A 27269-nucleotide genomic window follows, 5' to 3' on the forward strand; every position below is an offset into this window, starting at 1 on the left:
GAAGCTTGCTCGTGTTCTGGTTCGTCTTAGAACCACCCGGTTCTGTTGGACCTGAATATATTTGGCGTTTGATTTTAAATGTAATCGAAGGCAGCAGTAACTGAGAACTGGGGCTACATTACTCAGAAAGGAAATAGACACCATTATTCAAACAATGGTGCTGAGTCACCCAACTGAGCAGGCAGTGATGCCAACTGGTGATTTGGAAGAACTGCACACACACACACCCACGATTGATGAGAGATGTGATGTGTCGGGAACTGTTCGATAACAGGAAGTGACTCTCATATGGATTGGAAATGACAACAGCTAGAGTTCAACCACAGAGCAGAGATGGTATCACATCTGTGGGAAGGACACTTTAACTTTAGACCTCAGATTCTTCTCTGCTACCAGAGATACTTATTAATGGCATTTACTTCCTCGCCGCTGGTTCATCTGTAAAGTTTTACTGACTGTTTCTTCTGTTCACCCTTACAGCGAGATCAGCCAGCGCTCGGGCGAGGAGGACAGAGCGGGAAGCTCCTGGGGTCACCAGTCCCAGTAAGTACTGTCATTGTTACCCATCGTATGTTGAGCGTAAACCCGCCTGTCCATCACTCCGCTCAGCACCTGCAGAGCACGTTTGACATCATCCACCCAGGTCAGGTCATGGTCAAGGTCATCTGACCCCAGTTCAGTGTTCTGTAAGTCACTGACCTTCAGAGCCACGTGGAAACACCAGGGCAACGACCTGGGAGCACATAACAGCCACTCCACAGCGGATCCTGTTGGAATATTTCTTACTCTTTTTGTTTGTGTATTTTATTTATTCATTCTAGTTATTGGCCTCTACTTAGACTCGTGAGTGTGGACGAGCAAATAACATCCAACTGAAACAAATAAGAAAAAGATTTAATTTATTTCATTTTTAATTATCCTTGTGTGTCTATTTTTGTCTGTACGGAATGTACCTGTCATCAGTGACATGCATGAATGTCATGAAAAAACATATTCAAACGTTGACACGTAGACTGTTTACTTGTCCAGTGCTCACACACACACACATGGCAGACACACACACACACACACTAGGATACTGATATGCTTAAGTAGGTGCACACTCATACAGGCTGTCTTTGAAAAGTGCCCAAGGCTGAGGATAAGGCCTCCGTTAGTCAGCAGACAGGCAGAGAGACCTCCCTGACGCTGATGCAGGCGCCCCAGGATGTGTGCGTGCGTGCGTGTGTGCGTGCATGTGTGTCTGTGTTTGTGCGTACAGGCTTTTGAAGGTAGATGCCCAGTACAAAACAACTGCCAACAGAGCAGATTTGTGATTTGGCAGGCAGTTTTTGGGAGGACACACACACACACACACACACACACACACACACACACACACACACGCATACATACACACACGCACACACACACAAACACACTCACAGAGAGAGAGAGAGAGGTTTTTAATAGATTTGCACTTTTTTCATGTCGGTACAGTTTTTACCACTAGAGGTCGCTGTGGTATTGTTTTTTTCTTCCCTCAAGTGTCGATTAAAACAATTGTCAGGCTCTAATTTAGAATATAAAGGAAAATTAACAATGAAGACAGCAAAAAGCACAGAACACTGACATAAATACATCACCACAGTGGAGTGTTGGTGTATGGGACCATTCCACAAGACACTGGGCGGACATGTCTCAGTGTGTTTGATCTCTCTATCAGAGCTCAGGCGCTTGTCATCTGACCCCTGACCCATGGCGCAGTGTGAGGTACGTGCCAAAGGTCACAGGTCATCTGAGTCACTTGAACAGAGCGTCATTCACTCTCACAATAGCTTCTCTACAGTGTTTCTGGTGCCTCTAATTCCCATTAAACCAGGAAAACCTTTTATATATATTTTCATATATAAAAGGTTTTCCTGGTTTATAACACCCCTGCACTGATCTTTTTGTGAGGAAAATGTAGGGGAATATCCTTAATTCTATCTTAACAACAACTTAATCTTAGGCCAATTTAGGCTAGCTGGCACATGGCTTCATAAATTAGCCAAACGGATCGTTTGCAACTGGGTTATTTTAATCTGCCAGCAGCATATCCGTGTCACATGGTGGAGCTAATGGTTTCTATTTTCAAGATACAATACTGCTTCAGTCCTTTTGGTCCTGTCAGAGGGAAGAGAGGGGAAGAGCGAGGAAGGGCGAGCAACATATGATCAGCACATGGGGATGTCGTAATTCTGACTTCATTAGCGGGACACACTGAAGGAATCAAACCGCGGAGACGGAGAGGGAGGGAGGGAGGGAGAGCCCGAAAGGAAAGGGTGAGAGTGAGAAGTGGAGGAAGAGGAACAGAGGGAGGGAGAGGGAGCGAGTGGAGTGGAAGAAAGGGAAGTCCTAAAAAAGAGAGTGAGGGAGCCGAGGCTACATGTGGTTGTGGAAGGAATGGTCTGGATATGGAGGGGGACAAGTTCTCAGGTAAGGCTCAGCTGTCAGCCCAGATGAAGGGCACATTTTAGGCTTCTTTATTCATCTCTTTCTCTGGGTTAGGGTGTCTGTTCTGAGAGAGCTGGCCTCTGTTCCCCCCCTCTGTGGTATTTTCCACTCTCTCATTCTGTCCCGTTTGCTGACTGCATGTTTTCGTTGGGTTTTGGACCTGGAGCTGGGAGCTCTGCAGGGTTTGTGTAGCAGCTTAGCTGCTGTTTTGGTTTATCCGTCTTTATCGGCTCTGTGGGCTTTTTTTGTCTCCTCTTTGTGTCGCCCTCCCTCATCCCACTATTGTCAAATTGTGTTTTTGTCTTAAAGTGTTGCTGCTCTCCACTGTCCACTTTTCTTTACATACGTTGGTTTTATCCTCAAAAAAACAAAACACCTTCTGAGGGATCGACACCCAAGTGGCTCCAATATCTCAGAACTCCGTCTCTTTTATCTCAATCTGCGTTCTTCCATTCTCCTTTGGTGTGAAAACAGGAAAGAAGTGTGTTTGAACAACACTACCCTTGTCTCCTGTGGCTCTGATCCCACTCCTGCCATCAGTCAGTCCCTCCTTTAGCTAACAGCACAGAGGAGGCTCCACTCCAGTCCACTCTCTTACTTACAGTAAGTTGGCCGCACAGATAACTCCTTGTATTTCGTGGATGCTTTCCTCGTCGAAATGTAACAATTTACACGCATGTGTGTCAGGTTATGTGTTTCACAGCCCTCACACGAATGAACAAAAGTGTTGTGATAAAATAGGTAATCTCAGTCAGCCGTTCAAAAATTCAAAAACTGCTGTTGCGGCGTTCAAACGCCGACCACAGCCGGACGTTCCTTCAGATACTGCAGTGCTTTTTTTCTTTCTTTCTTTCTTTCTTTCTAGCTTTTGAAAGGAAAAAGTGACAAATCGAGCGCGGTGAGGAAAGATGCCCCCCACTACAATCATTGAGGATTCATAATAACAGGGAGCTACGCTTCCCGTCGAGTGTGGTCTGCCGAGTGACCCACTTACAGAAACAATAATACGCAGTGTATCGATAATATGATACTTGTAATACAACCAAGAGTGTCCACATTGCTCTGTTGTACGTTGTGTTAAAGGCATTAGTGAGGCAATGCTGTCTGCACCTTTAATGGTGGCCTTTTATGAGTGTTGTTAAAAAGCCATGACAGAAACCATAGCTGGAGCGGAATGTGTGTGTGTGCGCCTGTGGCTCTATGTGTGTGTGTTTCTCTTCTAATTCCAACCTCTAATGAGAGTTTTTGTCTTAAAATGAAAATATCTCTCAGCTGGTTGTGAGCAGTCTGTTTCCTGTGTTCCCTTCTCACATGAATCACTACGTGACACAGCCGAACTTTGGTTTGGTACTGTTCCATTCATAGTCGAGTCACTGTGACGTCATCTGATGAGCTTTGATGACACTCAAGTCGGTGCTCTTTTTTTTTCAAGGATCACATGAAGAGTTGAGTTTAAGAATCCGTTCTTCAAATGAATCCTCTGAACGACAAACAGAACCAGTTTACCATTATATAATTTATACTCCCGCCACCAGGTAGAGCTACCGAGCAGGAGAAAGTCCTGGCCCGACCGCTGAGCAATCATGCTGCTGCTTTTGAAATCGCATCACAGCTGCCCTTTGTATGTTTAATGATAAATAATAAGATATCGGGGTCACGGCATTAAATATAGTGAGTTCTGACGGACAGCTGCGCTCACAACACACAGAGTTCTGTTCTTTGGAACACACATGTGAAAATATGTGCAGACAGAAGATACACTCATTCACATCACTCACTGCAAAAAGATATGCTGAGTGAAAACAATTTAGATGTCATGCCAATGTGTGTGTGTGTGTGTGTGTGTGTGTGGGTGGGGGGGAGCCATGTTGCCAACAGGTGCTGAGTCTGATTCAAGTTAGCAGGGTCTGGCTGGGTGCGTTTGGTTTGGGCCAGCTGCTGTCACTTTTCCCCGTGGATAGAAACCTTACAGGCAAAACCATGACAGCCGGGGGTGGGGGTGGGGGTGGGGGTGGGGGTGGGGGGGGGGGGGGGGCGGGGGTGGGAGTGGGGTACGCTGCCCTGAGTTACAATATTAGGGGAGAAACGTTCTGCGGCGGGTGCAGTATTCGTTGGTGTGTCGGGCTGCAGGACAGCAACCCGTCCGCATTCTGTCTGACCCTAAAATCACTTACTGGCACTGTCCCCTCAGAATGCCGAGGTTGCTGGTTTGATTCTGGTTCCCGACCTTTCTATCTAGTCATCACATGAGCTCTTGCTGCTTTCCTTCAGGTCCTCCAGGGTCCTCCCACTGTCCCCAAACGTGCCCGTCAGGTTGATATCTTGCTCCAAGGTGTGAGTGTGATGGACTAGTGTCCTGTCCATGGTGTCTTCCCGCCCAACAACCTCTCAATCCTGCCCAACCTCACGTTATCAGTTAATAGCATTAGGGTGTGTCTTGTGTACCTCCACATGTGTTCCACATGTGCGTACTGTACACAGCCATTCTTCTGCTGATACCGTGGTCATCTGTGTGCCCCCTGTGCCTCTAATCTGTCTCTCTTCGCCCTCTCGGCCCCTCTGACATCCGCAGCCAGCCTCAGCTGCTTATTAAAGTGGTTACCACGTAAACAGACCTGCGGTAATTACAGTTGGAATACACACGCGATGGTAACGGCGCTTACACAGCTGCCAAACCTTTCTTTTTAGACCTTTCAGGCCGGCTCGCTTGACACAACCTGATCCTTGAGTGAGTCATGTGCATCAAGGGTAGTACAAAGCTTTTGTTGTATTAAAGCATGCAGGAAGCCGCTTTGGAAGTTGGGAATTACAGTGAGTGTCTGAACCTGACATGACCTGTTCAGACACCGATCATTTATCACCGGATAGTGGAGGTGGACACCTGGAGATATAAAGTTGCAGAATTGTTTGAATTCTTGTCAGTAATTACAGCACATTGGGCTCCTGTGGTTTCATCGTGCTTTGATTTTGATCAATCAGCACAAAGGAGGGTCATTGTCGTGCACTCGGGCACACAACCGCACATCCATGCACAGCATCTGCCACGCCGGCGTGGGGTCTATTACAGATGTGTTTCTGCCTTCCTACCACTCTGCTCCGCACATTTTCAGCACTGGGGGCCAGACCCACTTTGGAAGGGCCGGTGTTGTTTAAGACTGTTGTTGGGCGGCTGTTTCCATCTGTCCAGAGCAACACAACACCAGCAGCTGCTCATAAAGACACACCTCGGTACGCCACTGAATTAGGCCTCCGGATATTCATTATCTCCTCTTGACGTCCTGTTGTTGAACCTACTCTTGGGATAATATTTTCAGTTATCACTGTGTTACTTCTACATTTATTATCAATGACAGGGAGGAGCGTCTTTTTTATAGCAACAATTCCTCCTCCTCTAACACAGCAAGTTACTAAAAAGAAGACTCAGCGTAGTGGAATTCAGACCATAATTAGTCAAGGACCTCACGACTGATGTGATTTTATCGGAGTCCCATGTTTTCAGATAGCCGTCCTTTAAATAAGAAAAATAAACAAGTTCCTATTTTTCTCAAATGTCCAAGAGTGCAGCCATCTTGGTGCTGTTGTCATGTGAGTGTGTTATCAGTGTTTCAGGGTCATTTCAAAAGGGATCCCAGGAATGATGATTCATCATGTTTTCATCAATGTAGCTTCTTAAAACTTTTTTTTTTTTAAAAAGAACACATTGAGCTTCCAGTTTGAGCTGGAGCATATTATGCTGGACCCTGCCGTTGGGGGGCAATGGAGATCAAAGGGTGGGATGCTCTGAAGTCGTCCATCTTCTTTTTCATCAAATTGACTAATGGATAAACTGTGATTCCCTGTTATTCCAGAACATGCATATGTGCGATCGTACAGACAAGCGTCAGCTAAGAAAGTTACTCCCAATGAGGCTAAAGCAAGTAATGGAAACATGGAGGCTAAAGTCACTTTCGGTCTCATGGGATTGGTCAGACGCCCACGCATGCTGCTAATAATCTAGAGGACAAATCTGGAAGACAAAAGCAGGCTCAGCGTAAACTTGACCTGACTGTATGGCCGCGCTGTGGGCGGAGCTTTTTACAGATCGGCTGGGAAAGCCGCTCTGTGTCTGAGCGCAACAGTTGTTAGCAGAGATTATACCGCTGCTGCCGGGGCCTGCAGGGGCTTGCAGGGTTATGCAGTGGAAGGAAGCGTGTGTGTTGTGGCGAGTGTTCTGGTGAAAGGTTAAACTGTGTGTGTTTGTATCTGTGCATGCATCTGCCACATAGCTGCTGTGTGTGCATGTGTGTGTGTGTGTGTGTGTGTGTGTGTGTGTGCCAGGGGAGTGGAGGAATCTGACTCACATGTGTTGGGCAGTGAATCTGCATGAGCCGAAGGGTGTGTCGGGATCGAGATTCCCTCCACGTCTCCATCTATATCTGTGGTCAAGTCGCATTTCTCGGCGCTTATTACAGCCAGTCCAGTTGCCCACGGCGACACGTGGTATTTACGGGACGGATGCTGACCCCTGCCGGAGAAAGTGACACGAGGACAGACGTCGCGAGGGATCCGCGCGTACGGGAAGGCATCGCCACACAGGTCCAGTTTTCAAAAGGTTTCTTGCACATTTTGCACAGTTAGAGCTTCAGATCTCCATCGAGGGACACGTGCAGGGTTGTGATTAAAGGGGACTCTTTATTCAACGTTATAGTTCGGCTTCTTTCATGGGTTCTCTGCAAACATATGTTGCAGTCAGACTGTGGCTTGCATTGTGAACTCCACATGGTTTTATGCAGCTAAAGCTTTTCTCCTATTCTGAGCCTTGTGAAATAAAAACTTTCATTCTGACAAAAGGTTTATTACAGTTTGTAGCTTTGTAAGACGATTTGTTACGCAAGCTCAAACCAACCCAGAACCAATGTGCCTTAATGTGCCTTGTTTATACAGAGTTTTACATAGTTACACGCTAATAAAATGCATTTACAGTCAGCGTGATCATGTGACTGATGATGCATATTTTGTTTTTTGTTTGTTTGTAATAATTGAGATGGATTTAACATGATCTTAGGGCTGTTATTGATTAAAGAGGATACTGAAACTCATATATATGTATTAATTAAACGATGATTTTGTATAGAAATTTATAAGTTTGCGGACATCCATTGTTGACCAGTGAGGTTGTTTCACACCATAACTATCCATAGAATTATGACTTCTGAAATAGCACACCAGCAAACTCTCCAATTGGCTCCGATAAGCCTGCAGGGCAATGAAAGGCCTCTGATAATCGTTTGCAGCTCAAATCCAGAACTTTCCCCCCTATCTCTGCCCTCCTTTGTCCTCCTGGCAGTTTTACTTGATGCATTTTTCTCATTTTCAGCCCGTTGATGTTTGCCATTTGGAGCGGGAGCTGTAAATCCCAGTGGCTGTTCCGTGCCATTGCAGTGTGACTCATTTCTGAGAGGGATGCTGGGTGCAACTCGTGGCCCCCGACCAACGCCCCTGTCCTCCCCTCCCCCTCCACCCGTCACAAACACACACGCCTTCAGTCATTAGGCTACTTATTTATTGATGCCCTCCTCCGGAGCAGCCGAGCGTCTCCGGCCAGCCTTAGAATACCCCGACCATATTAGTCCACAGAAACTGCCTGGACTTTAACTTTTCACTGTAACGCACGTTCCAGGACAGATGTGGCGTTTTCCCTCTGCTTCGGGCTTCGGTTCAGGGCTGACATATTAAGTTTTATCAGTTGACCAAAAGCATGTTAGTCATGTGGTCGAGCCCTCGGGAAGCGTGTCTGAATGTAGCGCGTGTATAATTTGAGCTTAAAAAGGGGAGCTTTCATGGAAAGGAAGCAGAGGAGGAACGGGAGGGAGAAACTGGGGGAGGGAAGACGGTAGAGCTGGAAGGAGAGGGAGGGTGGGGGGTTGTCACTGCTGCTCATTCCAGGCTCTGGAAGTTGAGAAGGAGGAGAGACCGAGAAGAGAAAAATAAGTTGCTGCTTTAAGAGAGACAGAGATTTGGATCAGCGAGCTGCTGAACTCTTGGGTTTTTCTCCCCCCCCCCTTGCTTCCCTCGTCGTCCTTGCACAAGCTCCTAATTTGGGATTTGTTTAAAAGCAGGACTGCGCCCCAGGAAGACTTTTCCTTGCCGGGGAAAGGGACCCCCGCTCCCTCTCACACATTATAGGCACACACCTACTCCCCAACATGTCTGACTCCACTGTCAACGCGCACTTGGAAGGGATAATATCAGACTTTGAAGGTTAGTTCTTTCCCCCCTCTCTTGGCTCGGCTGCTCCGCTGCTGGTCTTCTCCTCCTCCTTCTCCTTCATGCTCGCAGGGCGCTCTTTGCGCCTCGTAGATCACTTCCATACGTTGGACCAAACAGGAGATCTTGGAAGTGCTGTGCTGAGTTGTGCTGTTGCTGGTTAACTTTTGTTGAGATGGGTGGCTGTTTGTGTTCCATCAGGCTGTCAAGAGAAAAAAGGGCAGGTTAGAGAAACCTACAGGTACAGTGAGGGGAACACCTGGCAGCCCTCCCCAAGACCCCCATTCCTTCTTCCTTTCCAGATTTTCCCTGTCATCCATCTCCTCCTCTCTGCCTCCTCTTTTCCTCTTTCAGCACCTCATCCATTCTCAGCCATTGCTTCACCCCCCCTCTCACGTGCGCGCCTGGTTGCTGATGGGTGTCCGTCCACCCGAGTATCCCGCCTGCCCCTCCCTCACGAACACCTACCCATTAGGGAACGCATCCACACTTGTCCCGGGCAGCTTCTCTGTCAACACCAGTTTGTTTCTGGTATGTGCGAAGTCTCTCCTCACCTCCGTCTCCCTCTTCAGGTCTTTAAAACAGGACAGCGGAGCAGAGAGATAAGCTTCAGGAGAGAGAGCCAAAGGAGCGCGCGTCAGCACGCACCACGGGTTGTCGCTGTGTTTGTCAGCCGCGCGTGTTACACCTGTGCGTTAATCAAGCACGTTGCTGGGAGGTGCAGCGTTGTGGTTGCTGTGGAGACTCCTGAGATGTCCTCTGATCGTTTTAATAAAGTCTTGTGCAGGAAATACGCAAGAAAAATGCAACATCATTTGTAAACAAGTTTAGCTTTATCTCTACTTGTGTTCGCTTGTGGTTTTAGCTTCAGCTCTAGTGAGCTGTTGATTTTCTACATTATAATATATTATATTGAAATCCTTTTGTTGTGGGAATAGAAAAAAATCCACAAATGAGTTTAAAAATGCATCACATGAAGTGCTTATTTAGGTTAGAGGATTTGGCTTTTTTTCCCCTCTTCTTTATTTATTTGACTTTAATTTATCCATAAAAGCTGTTGTGATTAAAAGCCTCCCCTCTGTGGGAGGCCTGGCCCAGTAAGACCACCAGTGCTTTGAGAATAAAGAAAAACAAACAAGAAAAAACAAACATAGCACCATAGCGGCTTCTAAAACAATCAAATCATTTAGTAGTAATAATTCTAGCAAAAATATGGAGAGTTATTATTGTAACTGTTATTATTGTTGAACCACAGTTTTGAGGGGGTTTGTGTAATATTCCCCCCATGCAGCAGGGGGGGATGTGACAGAAAGGCTGTTCAACCCAACAGAAGCCGTTAAACTGTAAACTAGCTTTTCTTTTTTTTTAAAACACCGATTCAAGAAAGAGCAACGTGGATTGCTGTCAATACTTAGCTGCGTTTATTACAGAAGTGCTATACAGGAGACATTGTGGCAGCTAGAAGTGGCTAAAGTTTGCAAAAAGTTGGTTTTGAGTGCGCAAGTGAGCCAGAACATGGGAATTTTTTGTCCGTGAGGTTGATGGCCTCAGCTGTGACTTCAGCCTATTAAACTGACTCAGATCATTGACCACGTCTCTCTCTTCCCTGAACTCACTCTTTCTAACACACACACACGCACACACACACACACACACACACACACACACACACACACAGATCCTTCAGAAGGGTGTATTCTCTTGGATTTGGCTCTCCTTTGTTTATTGTACAACAGAAGGACATTTGGGGGTGGGGGGACTTTGAAACACTGGGAGCCACCTATAGACAATAATCCATATCTGGCTGATGTTGCCATGGTCACTCATCTCTTTTCCTCTGCGTGGTGGGGTTACTGGTGGGGTCTGGTGAGAGGAAATTCCACAGTTGTGGTTCTGAGCTGCTCTTTACAGGCAGAGACCACAGGGAACTCCATCCCATCATGTTAGTTAGTCAAGAATGACGTTAACTTTCTGGTTGCACCACAGAGTGTCTGTTCGTTCCAAAAACCGGGTATTAACTTTTTATAAGTGCTTTTCAAAGACTCCGATTTGAGCTCACACTGATGGCTCTTTAAACAAATGAGATTTTTAAAGTCTTAAAGTGTGAATTGGTCATTGGGAATGTGCAGCGACTGCACTAATGTTTTAGATCTACAGTATATGGAGCTCTTCTAGTGCTCTAAACTAGTGAACTCTCTGACAAAACAAAACAAGGACCCTCGCAGAGGGAGAGGAAGTGTCATCTGACAGAGGCTGATGATAGCCGCCCCCCAAGTCTCCACTCTTATCTCTATTATCACGGTGCTCTGTGCTTACCGGCCAGGACAGGTTTCCTGCTAATGACGCCAACAAGCGTTCAAGTCACTCTGAATGAACACAGCAGGTCTTTGTCGGGTTTTAAACTACACTGCTTTTTTGCCCCCTCCCTGTCAGACACGTGGGGGGAACACTCCATTGGTGTTGACCCCCAGGCAAGACCCCCAGATTTATCAGCAGTTTCCTCTGCTGTGGCTAGAAACAGCTAGCTTGCGATGAAAGATCTTCTTTGTACATTTTTTTCCCCTTGCACATAGTCGAAGGTGTATCTGACAACTGTCATAATCACCTCCAAAAACAAAGGCTGGCTTTTTGAGAAATATTTAGAGTGCTAAATACCCAATTTGGGAGCTGAATCACCTTTTGACAAGCCGAGCCTTTTAAGGCAACTGTTATTCTTCACTGTATAAAGGAACAATCCTCTGGAGGAGAAATGTCAGTAGTGTCTTCGAATATCAGATATTCCTGTATTTAAATATTCCTTTTTTGAACTGATTTAAAAAATAGTCCACCTGGCATTTATTGTCCCTTTGTCACTTTTCCTTCATGGCAGCTAAAACCCAGTTAAATAATGAAGGATCCCCCATGTGAATGCAGCCTGCCCTTTATCTTCCATCTTGTTTATTTAATTGCATTTAAAATAAAAGGCGCCTGTAACCTCTCTGACAAATCCGCAGCATTTGCTCAGATGACTTTACCATAAAAGCCCAAACCTTGCAAGTTAGCATCAGCAGCAGAGCTCTGAGGGAAAGACAAATAAATAGTCAAGTCTGACTGTGATAAGATGAGAGTTACAAACCGTGATGCTGTTTTTACATGCATGCACCATTTCACAGGCATCACCCATGCGTGCATGCGTGCGTGCGTGTGCGTGTGTGCGTGTGCGTGCGTGTGTGTGCGTGCGTGCGTGTGCGTGCGTGCGTGTGCGTGCGTGCGTGTGTGAACACAAGCGAGGCATTAAATGAGCAAAATAGTGGAAATGAGAATCAGGTCTGGTGATGCACAACTTAGAAATTGAATAATTGGATGGTTTTTAATGCAAACTGGGGTTTGATATCAGCTTGGCCCAGACAGTTTCCTTTCCTTTTATTATTTTTTTAAACTGTTAAAACAATGCATGTTTCTGACATCTCATCACCCTCTAAGGTGGGGTAGAATGTCTTTGTGAAGCTCATCCTCCAGTGCTCCATGCTACGCTAACGTGGAGCATCATCTTATGATTTTCTGACAGTTTAAGTGTTTCAGCATGTTAGCTGAGCAACACCGTGCTTGGCTGCCATTCCTTCCCTGTCTGTCCACGGGTTTACGGTACCGGTATATAAATGCTGCTCTGAAAATAATGCAGTTTAGAAAAGAATTTGCCACCATTCCAGTTTACATCAGAGGTTAAATGAGGGAAAGATCCTTGGTGGGGGGAGCCAACAGAGTGGGGAGTAAAGCTGATATTCTGTCCTCATTAGTATTACTTAAATCAATTGATGCTGTGATAAATTCGCACACACACACACACACAGAGGTTGGTATGACGTTACCAGAAACAGGGAGTTTGGCTCACAGTAGAGAAGATCAAGCTGGGATTACTTTCCTGCAGCTGTGTTAAACACACACATACAGAGAGAGAAACACAGGAACACAACACTGTCTCTGTTTCCACGGAGCAGACACACTCCCAACGCTCTCCGGCAACACAGTCGTTATTTCAAAATCACTGTCAAACAGTTTCAATTGTTCTGGCAGGCTTTTGTCTGTGCAGCGCAAAGACCAGCGCAGATACAGAGAATTAGCTGCAACTTTATCCCTCAATGCCCCATCCAACAAACTTTCGCATATAACTTTGCCGTGACCCGCGCACGCACTTCTCAGCATGCTCACAACCGTGCCATCCAAGAAAATTAGATGGCCCAAACCAGTTCATGCAAATAAAATGATTCAGATGTGACCACCCGTCATAATGTTTTTGTAGTTTGTAATTTCCCTGTCGTTCCCGTGCTGTAATAAACTGGTAATATGCAATATAGAAGGTATTGTGCTCAGTCATCTGTTCTGCAGGTCTAAACTGTTATTAAATGACACTTGTTAAAATAATAAGTGAATGTTAAGCCTGCCCAGATACCATGCGGTCATGCAGTTTAACAGTTCCAGGATGAGAAACTTCTAGTGTTCAGATAATCAGTCAGGAAGCAGGCCCCTTGAACCAGTGCAGGCTGTTTATTTAGGTCTGGCCATGCTGCTCCTTTGTGGGGGCCCCTCTGGTCTGCGGGCTGGGCTGAGGTGAGCCTGGTGCCACACCTACATCTGACTTCATGGGAGGTTATCTACACTTGTATGTGTCTGTTTCTGCGCTATTTCCCCCCTCCGACCCATTCCCCGTCCCTCACATGAGCCAGGTCCTGCTCGGGGGTTCTTCCTGTTCAAATGAAGTTGGTTTTTCTTAGCGTCTCTGGGACGAAACCTTTTTGTGACAGACGCGGTGCAAAGAAATGTGAAGTGAACAGAGACGCCATTCATCACCGGCGCGCCATCAGGCAGGTATTCTCGCGAGACCCGGTCAGTCATCAATCCGACAGGTGCGCGACGGGATCGCGCACGCCGCAGTTCTACACGCAGACTTGGTTGCCGCAGACAGCCCGGCGAAATAAAACTCGTCCATTTGCGTTAATAATGCCAAACCTGACTGAGTTCTGACGCGATTCGGGTTGTCTCGAGAGGAACGAGGACGATGCTGTCGCGCTACGTGAAACGGGTCAAATCCGGTGAGATGAGCAGGTGTTGGGGCCATTTGTGCAGCGTTAATGACGCCGACATGTGAAATGTGTTAATACGCTCTCGTTTTTGTCGCGACTGTCTCTTAAACATCCACTTTAAAATGAGTCATTCGTTTGACCATTTTTTTCTTTGCTAAATTGGCGCTGGTCGCTTTTAATTTACCTTTACATTTGCACAGAGAGGCGTTATTTTTTCAGAGGAATACTGTGATTCATGAGGGTTTAATGGGTACTTATTAAACTTTGAATAACTTCTGAATGGTTTTCAAACTTTTTCCACCCAGTATTGGAAGCAAATCTGCCAAAGCCAAGCTGGCAGTCGAACTCTTTATTCTGGTACTTGACTAACTCTAAATTATCTTTCAATCTGTTTTTACAGCGCTGAAGCGGTCATTTGAAGTGGAGGAGGCAGATTCATCAACGCACCCTTCGCCACTGTCCCGCCGCACCACCAACCCCCTCCGCTCCTCCACGTCATCCTCATCCAGCCAACGGAGTTACGACCTGAGCTCCCGCAACTCCGACCTCTCTACCCGATCTTCCCCCTCCGAGTCCTCTAATCCGCGCTCGCCAAAGACCGGCATGAGGCGCATGGAGTTGTCCGGGGGTCGCAACCCCGATGCGGCGTCGGCGCGTCGCACAGAGATCTCCATTGAGGTGTCTTCGAAGCAGATCGACAACTCGCCCAGTGCTGGCATCGCCCGTTTTGGCCTGAAACGGCCTGAGGTCGGCCTGAGCGGTCGCGGCCCCAACCAGGACGGCTCCTCCAACACCATCAGCAGCTCCGCCAGCAGACGGGCAGAGCTGAGCCTGACGCGGCCCAGTGAGCCCCCCGCCCCTCCCAAGAGGATGGACGCCCATCTGTCCTCGGCCCCGATCTCAAGGATCCCAGAGCCCTTTCAGAGGAGGCAGGAGCCGCAGTCGCCAGTGCTCAGCCCAACTGAAGGCGTCTCCAGGAGGCCAGAGTTGCCCGTCTTCAAACACTCTGAAGCAATAGTGCCGGGCAGTGCGGTCGAGAACAACCATCCACCCCCTGCACCAAGCGCTCCTCTGCCTTCTTTGGCAGAACCAAGGGTGGAACGGTTGCAGTCACCGGTTGCGGAGCTGCCCCCAGCCCGGCCTTTAGACAGCAGTGAGTACCTGCGCACGTTATTGTGTTTTTATTGATTCTCTTCTGAACAAACACGCACGTCTCTCTGAACTGACTGTGCAGTTATGATCTTTTCCAAACAAAGACTTCTTAATCCCTCACAAACTAGAACTTTCTATAAGCGCTCATCTGCTGACTGGACTGTGGGTGTTAACTGAATGTAGGTCAGGCAGGGTGATGATGAGAATCCCAGGGCCTCTCCCAGGCCAGCAGTCAAATGAACTACAAACACGCAGCTGAACAGCCCAGCTCATCTGGACCCGTGGAGCTACGCACGAGCGCTACCTCTGGGATGGAGTTGTTTGGCCTTTGTTTGCCATCAACCATGACATCTTACACCTCACAGGGCCCTTTCTGTTTCCTCATGACGTCACGCTGCGTCATGGTTATTGGAATGTTGTCAGTTTCCTTGTTAACACAGAGGGGTGCTGCGCAGTGTCCTCGTAACCTTTCAGTGAGATTCCCACTGTGAGACGGAGGCTAATTGTGTTGTTTTCTAGCTCAAACGCTTGTGTATGCTAATGTTGTATCTGGACAGCTGTGCTGGTAGGTTCTTCTCACTTGTTGAGCGTGATCCAGGCGTAGGCAGCTGGGAGGTGATACATTCCAAATCTGGAGGTCGTAAAACATAAAAATAGAAAGCCTCTCATTTCTACTTTTTGTGCAGTACATTGCAACTGCAAGTCTGTCCGTTTTGTTTCTTTTTTGCATACAGGGAGGTGATTTTGCATTTCTCCTGCTCCTGCTCCGTTTTAGGGTCCGCAGTATCGGACAGTTCCGTGGCCAAATATCTAAAATGTGGTTTTGTGTCGGCAAAAGAGAAACGAGCGAGGGAAAGCGAGAGGCTTTAGTTTGAACTGGTGCCACATTGGGCTCAGATTACATCTCCTTGCTCGACTCAGCTGTGTGCGTTTGGCGGGAGGCCCTGTTAGGAAGAACTGTGCAGATGTGAGAAAAGAGAGGGTCCGTGGGTGGAAATGGAGGGGGAGACCTCACCTCTCTGCTGGGGCAGCATGGCTGAAATTGATTAGCCGTCCTTTTCTCAGCCAGGGTCACCGTCTCTGGAAAAACGTCAAAAGCTGCGAATGTTTCTCTCGGCTGGTTCTTTGCTGGTTCTGTCACAGGACACTGGAGGGAAGAGTGTGTCCTCCATTAGAGGACTGCACACCGTCTCATACGATGTTTATCTTGCTCTGCTGTGTGTGAGTCTGCTTTCTTTTGTGCATGTTGTTACACAAGCTCAGCGCACTTCTTCACACAGATGGGGGTGTTTGAGAGAGAGAGAGTGACGGATGTGCACGATGATGAAGCAATAATGTTTTTCTAGTTGGCTTTTTTCCCTAGTACAAGGTGTTGTAATGACATGTTCCGCTTTGGTCGGTTGGCACATATAATGAAAAGCAGCTGTGCAGATCCTTTTGATGTTGCCACAGGATGCGATTTGGTGTTTCCATGAAGCACATTTAGTCTTGTTCCAATCTTCAGAATATCTAGTTATTGCGGTGTGGTGGCTGTGATTTCAGAATCAGTTATGCCATGGATTATACACTAGGCTGCTGTCTGTCTATGTAGCCAGTATTTGGATTAATGGGTTGTAGTGGCATGGCTGAGACACGGGCGTAACGGTTTGAGGTTCAAGCAGCAGGTCTGTCAGAATGAACCCTTCATTGAAAAACCCAGTAAAGTTTTAAGTAGCTATGATCTCCATCTCTGAGTCTACAGTAATGAAATAAAAAGCAAAACTTCCTCTCAGGTGTTGAAGCTCAGAGCATGGTTTTTATTACAGTGACAACAGAACAATCATTTTCAATCATAAACATTCAAATCTAGACTCCATGTTACTCCCTCAGGCTCATTGATTTAACATTGTACACATTTCATGACAGCTGTCTTTATTGGAATGTTAGATCCCCCCCCCAGACTGATCCCAGTGAGGAATGTCTTCGAAAGAATAAACCATCTATTTAAAGAAATAGAAATAAATTACCAATGCAGTAACTAATCCTAAAAGAATAAAAATGCAGCTGAATACAAGAATACAGACAAAGCGACATGAACAGTTTGCTCGTCTATTGTTGTCATTACTGTAGGTGTACTCCCACCTTGTGCTTTGAGAGCTTATGGACGAGGGCCTGTTGTTGTTTTGAGGTGTGCTGGTGGGCCATGGATTGTTGTTGTTTTTAGGTGTGTTGGTGGGCAGGTATCGAGGTGTGTTGGTGGGCAGGTGTCGAGGCGTGTTGGTGGGCAGGTGTCGAGGCGTGTTGGTGGGCAGGTGTCCAGGTGTGTTTGGCAGTCTGTTGCTGCCTTGACGTGGAGTATGCGTTTCCTTTATCACGATAGCCAAAAAAAGCCCCAGGCAGGCCAGGTTACCCCATGTCTGTTGGAGGTCGCCAATGTCAGCATTGCTTTGGTATCGGTTCCTGAGGTAGAACAGCGGCAGATTATTGTCTCTGATAGAAAACTCTCGGATTTGTCTCAAGAGGGCAGTGGTGATCTGGTATGTATGATTCGGATCATACAGTGTCCCTCGCTGCTCCGATGTTTGATAGTGCTGCGTGATGAACACTTGGTTTATCACCTGCTGCGAGGCGCTTACTATGATCCTGTCCCGGTTTTCTCCATCGTAGCCCTGCCGTGGGTGAAGAACGTAATCTGGAAGTGGCACAGTCGTGTCGTGGTTGACGTTGCCAATGGTGAAGTAACGGTACCCCCGACGCAATGGGACCAGGATCCCCTCAAAGTTGCCGTAATGATGCGAGCCATAATCGCTGTTTGGGTCAAACGTCAGCCGTATGACATGGTTGTTGTCAACTTCAACTTCGTTGGCAAACCAGTGGAGCAGAATGAGACAGTGCTTCGGGACAGATTTGCCAAACTGGATTTTCTTCAAATCGCTGATTGAGTTGAGCTTTTGTATAGCCGACGCAGAGGCCAGCGTAACCAGCAGGGCTACAAAGACACCCGTTGCTCTTCCTGACATCTGCATGGTCCTGCAGGGATCACAATCCTTCAATTAGAGATATTAAGATACTCCTTACTCAGAAACGAATGAATGAAAAATCAAAACACTTTAATGCTTATACGAAATGTTTACATTATCAAACCAAGTCAGTTTGAATATATTGTCAATTGTCAAAAACATGGGAGGAGTTTTGCTCCGGGTTTCCTAAGATACGCAGCTGAACCTTATGGCGACAACTACGGCCTGTCTCATTAGCCCGAATACAAGAAAAAATAAGAGAAACTGCTGGTAGAGCAGCTGACGTCGAAGTCTGAAGGCTAATAAGCCGACCAAATAAGAATACAGCATAAATAACACAGTATATCTTATAAAAACGATAAGGATTCTGAAGCAGGAGAGCTCACCCGTGGCGTTCCGAGGTTTATTATGGTTAAGGCAGTCCGTCTTTGTGAGAGCAGATATCTCTGATGAATGACTGCATTTCTGCAGAATTGAAACCTGAGACGGATAACGCTGATGTCATGAGGGTGCAGTTGTTTCATTAATGTTGTCAGGAAACAAAGGTGAATGGAATTTTGTGATTAAAAAAACAAACAAACATGACAATACTGCCTTTGAGGATACTAGTAAAATCTTTACTTTCAAAAGGTGATTTCCTTGTATGATATAGGAACTCACTTTATGCTCCAGCTCCAGTGTTACATCCCTCATCTCATGTAGGAGAGGAAATTTCTCTCAAGATAGACGGTATCAGCAAAAAAGGACCCCCCCCCATGAGTATTATATTCCTGAAGAGCTTTGGAAGAAAGTTCTTTATGATACAGCTTAACTGGCAACCGATTTCTCAGGTGTGACATTTGCATTATGCAAAAGACTCTAAGGTTTCCTAACAGGTTAGTAGTGGCCAGGAAGGTGTAACGTGATGTAATGTGTAATCGTACTCTGACCCGAGGCCACGATGGTGCTGCGTGATATAAACTTTGTCCCCCCTGTCCGATAATCTGCCTTTGAACTGTAATTATGATCCTGTCACGCTTGTCTCCTGCTTCCTCCTTTGGAGGATTCACAACATAATTTGGGATTGATCCCGATAGATTGCCAATGGTGTAGTCGCGGTATTCTGAAGGGGGGCGGTCCAGTAGAGCTTCCGCGTTGCCATAATAGTGTGAGTCATAATCTCCTCTGTTCATGTTGAACGTCAGTCTCGTGTTATCTGAACCCTCAACATCGACGGCGTTGGAAAACCAGTAGAGCAGGATGAGACTGTGCTACAGTACAGATCTACCAAACTTGATTGATAGAATTCAGCCTTTATACGGCTGAGACAGAGACCAGGCACAGAAACACACCGACAAGAGCTGCGGTCTCACTGACATCGTGAAAATCTACCTGGAAATCTGCATTTGTAAACATGTTTTTGTTTTGGTTTTTTGAAAAAAAAGGTCTTTAAATAGTGTTGGAATAATTAAAGGACTCACCGGTGTTAAGCTGCTGCTGCTGCTGCTGCTGCTGCTGCTTCTGATCTTGCTTTATATGAAAAAGGCCAAAGCAGGTTTTGTTTCCTGTGAACCGAAAGTAGGGAACAGGATTTTAACCAATGTTTAAGAAGGTGGAGCCTGAGGGTGCTGCAACACCAGCAGTTGACAGGAAATAGGCTATTTTTTGGCTTTTTGACTCCTTTAAATTATTATACACTCTGCACCAGTAAAATATCAAGCATATTATATATATTATGTTGATAATAAAAGTAAATATTGTCAACAAACCTTCCAGAATAAGGTACAACAGGGTCTGAACAAAAGAGTGGTGTTTCCCACCATTCTGTCATTAAAACAATATTTTCTATATGATTAAAATTTTGATAATTTTTAATACACTGAAGAGACAAGAGGAACATACTTTTATTGGTACTGTTTAGTGTAATGAGGACACAGGGCAAATGCTTTGGACTGATAATTTATGACTCTGATTCACCCCCCATTAACCTCACCACACATATTTTTATTCCTGGGCTGCAGAGTGAGTTTCGTAATAAACAGAACCTACCGGCAAAAGTTGTGCGCGTTCCAAACGTGATTGGTGCAACTCGACAAACAGCCAGCAGGAGGTGCTGTCACACAGGTGATTGGTCAGATTATCCCAGAGTCCTTAACGTGGAGAAATCTGGCCACTGACTTTGTGGAATCTCCTCTTATTGTTTTGACACCTACACAGATACATTTTTATATCCTGAGTGGAACTTTTAATGCACCTTGTGGGAAATTAACCGAAAATTAACCGGTTTCACTGCACCGATAAGTTATACTTTTGCTAACTAATGATTCAAGTAAAAAAAAAAAACAACAAAACTTTGACTCGCATAAGATTCAGATTCAGATCCTTTATTGTCCCACACGGGGAAATTTACAGTGCAACAACAGCAGCAAGAGCACTCAGAGAAAAATAAGATAAAATCAAATAGAACAGGATTTGGAATATACAAAGAGGATGTATATTTACAATAATCCAGATAAATGGATACTCGGCCTCTGTGTACCTGTACATAGTACAGAGGGTGAATACAATATACATATCAGAATATATAATATTCAGATTGTGTTAGCGGTTGTTATGTTTATTGTGCAGTCTGACAGCAGCCTGCAGGAAAGATCTGCGATACCTCTCCTTCACACAGCGAGGGTGGAGCAGCCGCTCACTGAAGGAGCTGCCCAGTGCTGTCAGGGTGTCCTGTAGGGGGGGGACGTGTTGTTCAACATGGATGACAGCTTAGCCATCATCCTCCCGTTTCCCACCACCTCCACTGAGTCCAGGGGACATCCCAGGACAGAGCTGGCCCTCCTTACCAGTCTGTCCATAAAACTAAATCAAAGGATTTCAGTGTCTGTTCAAGTACTTTTTGAACATTTTGAGCACATTTCCACTATACTGTGATAGTAACTGTGATAATTTGGGGTCACAATAACCATGCTTTTGAAACCTACATATCTTTAGGTCCCTCAGTCAAATCATGTTAACTTTTGCTGCCATTGGCCAGATAGCTGTGTGTTTTATTTAATGCACCCAGAGAATTATGGCAGACTCTGGAAAACTGTGAGGACCGCAGCCAGACTGCTCTGCATTCAACCTGCCACTCCATGAGCCCATCTGGAAGGTGGTCTTGCTGTCTTTAAATGTGTTTATTGTGTCTTCAGAGATATTCTAGACATTTATGTTGGCTGCTTTACCTCTCACAATACATATGAGAGACTGTTCGCCTCAGGATGGACTGGGGGACAGTTCTGGCTGAGACACAATCGCGTTTCTCAGCATCTTGGATGAAAGTCATGAGAGAAGGTTGTATGTAATAACCATCACCAGGGCCACATCACATTTATTCAATTTCCTTATGGGGATGAATAAAGTACATCTTAATCTTAATCTGTAACGATCACAGAAAATGGCAGCTGAAAAGCAACTTGCACAGCTGTGTAATGTGAGAGCTGTGAAATTTATGATTCAGTATCTTCCCTGAGATTTGCCTTCGAGTTAACCAGTTTGCACAATTGTGATCTAAAGCCAGCAAAAGCAGTCAGATTAAAACCCAGAGGTAACCTGAGCTCATGTCAGTTTTCACTTATGTCGATGTAATTCAGCTTTTTATTGGCTATTAATGTTCGGATAGAGGAAGATCTATAGGGAACAAAGGGAGGGTTGAATAGTGGAGGGTTATTTTGGGAAAACTACATTTCCCACATTGTGAAACTGAGTATAATAGGTTTCTTAAATTCCTAATTTGGTCAGACCCGAGTTTGATCACACAAGTTCATTTGAGGTGAACCCAACATGTTAAAGACGGAACTCTGTCTTTTCTTAGTGTCTGTCTGTGTGCAGGGTTATTCTTCACTGCTATGGTGTATAATTACGCTCCCCATGCAGCTACAGGCAGCTATTTCCCCTTTAACTGTACAGACACATACATGCCACCTATAGGAACAGTCATTCTCTAAAGTAATTCGTCTGCTGTTGGCTCTTATAAACAGTAAATAAAGAGAAGAAGAGCAGGGACATTAACCTCAGTGAAGACACTCGACGTTTTCCTTTAAATGTTTGTTTTCGTCTTATATTTTGCATACTGGCTTTTATTTCCTTCGTCTGGGTGCTTGAAGGAAGTGGGCGTGTCTTTTATGCGCTGCGGGTGTCGCATGACCATCTCAGGTGGGAGGGGCAGAGCGCTTCCATAGCCACAGCAGAGTTTGGCCTCTCGCTGGAGCTGCACTTCGGCTGTAGACAGCTCACCGTGTGCACATTTCACACAGTGGTGAGTGTTTCACATGCATGGTGTGTGTGTGTTTGTGTGTGACATTTGTGTTTGTCAGAGAGCAGTTGGAGGTAGGAGTAAATGTTTATTCCTTGGGTTTTTCCTCAGTGTTGCTTGTACAACAAAATGGTAACGTTGTTTTCAGCGCAACTCCAAAAAGAGAAGCGAACCTGTTTTAAATGTGTGAAAGTTTAAGGAAATGGATTTGCTGAGAAACCTCTGTTGCTTTGAGGACCAGGTTTAGCATTTTTGTGTGGGCTTGCTTGCACGTGAAATTGCAAGTTGTCTCTTTGCACAACATTGAAGTAATGGACTGTTTACAGACCTGATGACATCATACACCTTGGTCCCCCACTAGACTGGATCATTTAATGGCAAACATGTTTGCTCGTTGAGGCAAATCATGAAGTTGGATATTAAGCTCATAGACTGCAGGAACACTGGATGAGAATCGTGTTTAGTCTGAGTTCTGGAAAGTATGGCATGGAATGTTCATCGCTCATGGTAACTGTCTGAAAGTACTCTGTTCCTTTCCAGGCGGGATAACTTGATATCTAATTTTCACCACAATCGGAGGATTTGATTTGTTTTTGTTTGAGCTCTTTTGTGCATATTTTCTGGTTAGTCTTATTTTCCATGCCCGCCTCTTTGTGTGTGATTGTGAAAGTGATGGGGAGCTACTGGCCCACTGTGACAGCACCGGAACAAAGCCGAACCTCAGAATTGTGTCACGGGGTTGTGAAGGCTGACCTCAGAATCTGCAGCATCTTACGCTCTTCCGTGATAAAAAATTGATGGAAACCAGCGACCAGGCTGCACTTTTTTTTCTAGAATCGTCCCCCTCTGGTTTGTCTCACTCATCCACAGCGTGTCACTGGTTTAAAGGAGCTCTGTTGTGGCCCCTGGGCTCTGCCAGGCAAGACCAGAGGCTTTTCACCAGAGTTTGATGGGGCTCTGAAAAGGTCAGCGTCGCTACCTTCTGTAGAATTTGTGGCTGTTTATGCTGAGTCGGCCAGTAAATCAGTGCAGGAAGATCATATGTCTGCTCAGGAATTCACTGGCATGGTTTTGAAAATCAAGCTGAATGCAGCCAGAGGACTATAACTAAAATTAAAGCCTTTTCGCTCTTTCTTGACCTCCTGTACATTCTCACAATTGCAAAACTGTGTATGCGGCGGTACATCAATGCCAGCTGTCTTGTAAAACTTGCTTATAAAACATTGTTTTAAATGTGGCGCTCAGTCAGGAGGAACCTGAATTCATGCAATGATACTTCACCTTGTCAACTGTAGCTAATAATATACTAACAACTGTTTTTTAACACCCCCCCCCCCCCCCCCCAACCGTCAGACAGTATTAGATAGATCAAATGAATCTAAAGCCACTGTAGAAAGTCTAAATTAAATTAAAAGTTAAAGCTCGTGTTGCCTAAAACAGGTCATGGGGAATATTTGGGCTTCTGAAGGGTTAGGCTGCTATTGTGCTCTTTAGGTCTGTATTTGGGTCAGTCAGTCCATAAATCCAGCTCCTGAGGCCTGGACAGGATCACAGGCTCTATATCACACACTGACTGTCAAAGGCTCCTGCTGGTTCTGATGTGGATAGAGCGACGTGCATCTGCTTATGCACGTTCACACATAACACAGCAACGTATCATTAGAGCTCTTTCAGACTTTTCAAGTCTCAGCACTCAAAGAAAATTGCCCTCTTCCAATGAGTGAAGGCACCACCTAAAATTAGGTACTTTTTAGGACATTAAAATCCGTGCCTGACTGTTCCTGGCGGGAGATAAGTGTCAGGGCAAAGGTCAGTTCTAGGACCCATGCTAGCTGTCAGCCTGTCATATTGCTGATGCCCCTCAAACTCTATCCTCTGATAAAGTACGAGATAACTACCACAATTCTGTAATGACCAACTTAGTGATGAAATTGGTAACTTCCTGTTTGGTTTACCTTCTATGTAAACATGCACCTAAGAGTTAATATTAGATAATGTTGCCTCGGGTTAAGCATTGTTTTGGAAGGCTCATTTTTACCGACACCTACCTGAGGAATGTAGTGTTGCAGCAGAAAGACGTCCCTCAACTGTAGCTCCTCACTTAATAAATACAGAATTTCCGGCTTGGTTTTCCAGAACACCATATTAAACCCGTCGAGCAATTACCAACTTCTACAGTTAAGGACACTTTAGTGTGATCCGGACGTTACCCGAGTGCATCTTAAGAGCACAGAGACACAACAGATCTTTTGTGCACCAACACAATATGGAAATGAACATTCCTCTGGCAGGGGAGACGAACCTGTGGGATTCTGCTCCCAATACTGCTGTTTGGAACGCTCCTCGATCATCTGTAATGCTCGACAGAGCGTGTCCAATCCCAGGTGAATTTGCAGAGGTCAAAGTGCACAGGGCTGAATGATCAGGGGTCTGGGAACCAAGCCTTGCTGCACAAACATTCTGACTTCATTAATGCAACCAACCATATTTGCCCCTCCCACTCCTTTAACCTGGGATCTGTTTGGGTGCGAGGCTGGGAAATAATTTGGGCAACAACAAAGCACAATATTGAGTTAAAGGACACGTGCTTTACTCCATTTTGCCTCAAACCCCGAGTTCACTTGAAAGCAGAGACCTTGTTTTGGGTCCACGCCAACAAGCTTCTCTTCTGTCTTGGTCCAGTGTTCCAGTCCTCATCAGTGACGTAGGTCAGTTTGTACAGGAGGCCAAACCACTGGTTTGTGACCTAAACTGGGAGCATGACCTCTGACCTGCTGGCCAGGCTGTCAAGATCAACACCCTGGGCAGACGGAGCAGGGCTCAGCGGGTTTAACCGCCTGTCCACTGAACACAGACGACTCACGCAGTCACAGTGTTCTTCTGTTCTTCACATCTGAAATCCGACAGTGTTTCAGCTGTGTTCCTACCACTGTTTGGTTTGGGTGGAATGGTTCAGAAGTGAAATAAATCAATGTTCCTTCTTGCTGTTTTTGGCTCTGTCATTGCAGACCCAGTCCTCATTTTCCTGGCCTCGTCCTTCTTTCTCCCCATCCTCTGCGGTCTTCTCCCATTGTGCTTTTTCTCCTTTATTCATGCTTACATGCACATGGTCTGATCTTTGCTTTCTGTTTTCTTCTCCTTGTTTTTCCATTTCAGAATGCGTTGTGGTATGTGGACCACTAACCGTTCCCCACTCCATAAAGTTACCGTAATTTAAAATACCCTCACAAAAATGAGTCATGTCTTTTCCTCTTTTTTTTCATTTTTTTTTTTTATTAAATTGAGTTTAATTTTTGCAGCTCCACATGTTTGCAGTCCAATTGCTGAAGGGAAAATATGTAAAATCATTGATATAATACAGATGTGTTTTTCAAACATCATTCAACATATTTGCTCCTCACTATCAGTCAATTCAATTTGACCTGGCATGAACCTTTTAGTCGGGGGTGGGGGTGGGGGTGGGGGGTTGTGTCTGGATGGGTGTGTCTGGCAGCATCACCATGCCAGAGATCAGATTTCTGTGATGTGTTATGGGGTCGTGCTCCTTACAGCTGTGTCCTAACACCTGTATTTGGTGGACATCGCATCTCTGCAGCACTTTGGCTGATCAGCATGGAAACTCTACGAGTATAAGGACCTTTGGCTTCTAAACCGGAAGATTATTTAGACGGTTCCCAGCAGGCTTCCTAATGACTGTGTTAGACCTCAGCTTTGGTTTTTTCTGAGCCTCATTACACTGTGGGATCAGTTGCTCACAATAGGACGGAAAACAGGATTGTAGCTGTTAAGTTATAATTAGAGTGAATTTTCTTATTTGTTTTCCCACGGCAATCTTCCAAGACCTTCCTGTCCCCCAAGTCTGCGGGAATGATACACAGACTTCCATAGGGGTGAATAAAACGTAACACAAAGGACGATATCATGAGGTTGGTAGTGGTCAACAATGCCCAGAACACTTGGTATGAGCATTTGGGAGGGAGTGGTGTCAAACGGGAGATAGAGCAGAGGATGGAAGTGAGCAGTGAGAGATAAGACAGAATGTGGAGAGAGGAAAGGGTGAGGTTGGAGAAGGGACAGGAGCAGAGGTGAGGGAATGTGGGAGGAGCAGATTCAGACATGGAGGGCAGTAAGTCACGCTAAGCTGCTGACTGAGTGTTGGAACAGGATGGGGAAGTGGTGAAGTAGACCAGAGAAGCTGCTTCCATAGGTGGGACACACACACACACACACACACACAATGGAACTCAATATAAAGGTAACATTTAATGTTGGAGTCAACCAGCGCCACTGTTTCCCCATCTAATCCACTGTGCACAAATCTGTGCATTTGTGTCATGTTTCCATGCACATGCATGTGCCTGCCTACAGGGCTGCTGTTTTTTTTAATTATTTTTAAGTGTGTGTGAGTAGGAGAGTGTGCAGACGGTGTGTTTCTGTAACAGAGGCTTGCTGTGTAAGTAGCTCATGTTTCAGCTCACAATAGCAGGACAGTAACGCTGCACTGAGGACTGAGGGAGGCTTTGTGAGGGGAGCAGTCCTGAACTGTTCTGCAGGGATCTCCTAACCTACGCTGTCTCATCGCTTTGTTAAAAAGCCACTTTTCTGTGTGCACATCTGTGACTGAATACCATTGTACAGTAGTTTGCCAAGAGCGAGGTTGTAAGTCAGAACAGACTGTCTGAAGGTAACAGACTTTGCCTTCCAGCACCTCTATGGTATAGTAATCATTAACATACCCTCTTTATCTAATCTGTCCAAAATGAGAGTTTGTACTTTAATGATGTTAATACACTGGGTCGCTCCTGGCTGGGAGCAGTAACAAAGGCCAGGCCTTTTCTAGTTGCTTGGCAACTTTTTAGAGCTAAGAAATATGGGGGCACGCAAGCTCTAAAGTTTGGCCATTTTTACACTTGACTTCAGCCCAAACAAATGAGACGTAGCCCTTCAGACAAAGCCAGTTTTCAAAGCTGCTGCTACTGTTGGAGCCTGATGAGAAGGGCAGGCACCAGAATGGTGTCAATGGACATCTTGGCAAGGACTAGCAGGATAATCGCTGGCTAA

At 45.8% G+C, this 27269-nt stretch overlaps 2 protein-coding genes across 12 annotated transcripts in view; one reads left to right on the forward strand and one right to left on the reverse strand.

Annotated features, from left to right (window-relative positions):
• The window catches only part of LOC130514680 (septin-9-like), a 38914-nt gene that overhangs the window by 5877 nt on the left and 5768 nt on the right, over window positions 1-27269 (forward strand). Inside the window, exons 1-3 of one of the 7 annotated variants that reach the window (XM_057014417.1) lie at window positions 2316-2457; window positions 2950-3078; window positions 14182-14934. In XM_057014417.1, coding sequence (XP_056870397.1) covers window positions 14385-14934 — 550 coding nt within the window. In that variant the 5' untranslated portion in view covers window positions 2316-2457; window positions 2950-3078; window positions 14182-14384. Of the gene's footprint in view, window positions 1-480; window positions 544-2298; window positions 2458-2949; window positions 3079-8580; window positions 8716-13656; window positions 13791-14181; window positions 14935-22061; window positions 22212-27269 lie in introns of those variants that run through there. The other 6 variants (XM_057014411.1, XM_057014414.1, XM_057014412.1 and 3 more) reach the window with 6 other exon arrangements.
• LOC130514681 (uncharacterized) lies at window positions 16702-19497 on the reverse strand. Of its 5 annotated transcripts, none has more exons than XM_057014419.1 (3): window positions 19393-19497; window positions 18319-18412; window positions 16702-17942 (listed from the first exon to the last, which is right to left on the reverse strand). In XM_057014419.1, the coding sequence occupies exon 3, from the start codon at window positions 17936-17938 to the stop codon at window positions 16913-16915; it is 1026 nt and encodes a 341-aa protein (XP_056870399.1). In that variant the 5' UTR covers window positions 17939-17942; window positions 18319-18412; window positions 19393-19497; the 3' UTR covers window positions 16702-16912. The 5 variants fall into 5 exon arrangements, with proteins under 5 accessions (XP_056870399.1, XP_056870403.1, XP_056870402.1 ...); XM_057014423.1 differs by lacking the exon at window positions 19393-19497 and having other exon boundaries at window positions 16702-17152; window positions 17225-17942; window positions 18319-18561; XM_057014422.1 differs by lacking the exon at window positions 19393-19497 and having other exon boundaries at window positions 16702-17136; window positions 17209-17942; window positions 18319-18561.

Source organism: Takifugu flavidus, chromosome 18, assembly GCF_003711565.1.
Source record: "Takifugu flavidus isolate HTHZ2018 chromosome 18, ASM371156v2, whole genome shotgun sequence".
Classification (NCBI taxonomy): Eukaryota; Metazoa; Chordata; class Actinopteri; order Tetraodontiformes; family Tetraodontidae; genus Takifugu; species Takifugu flavidus.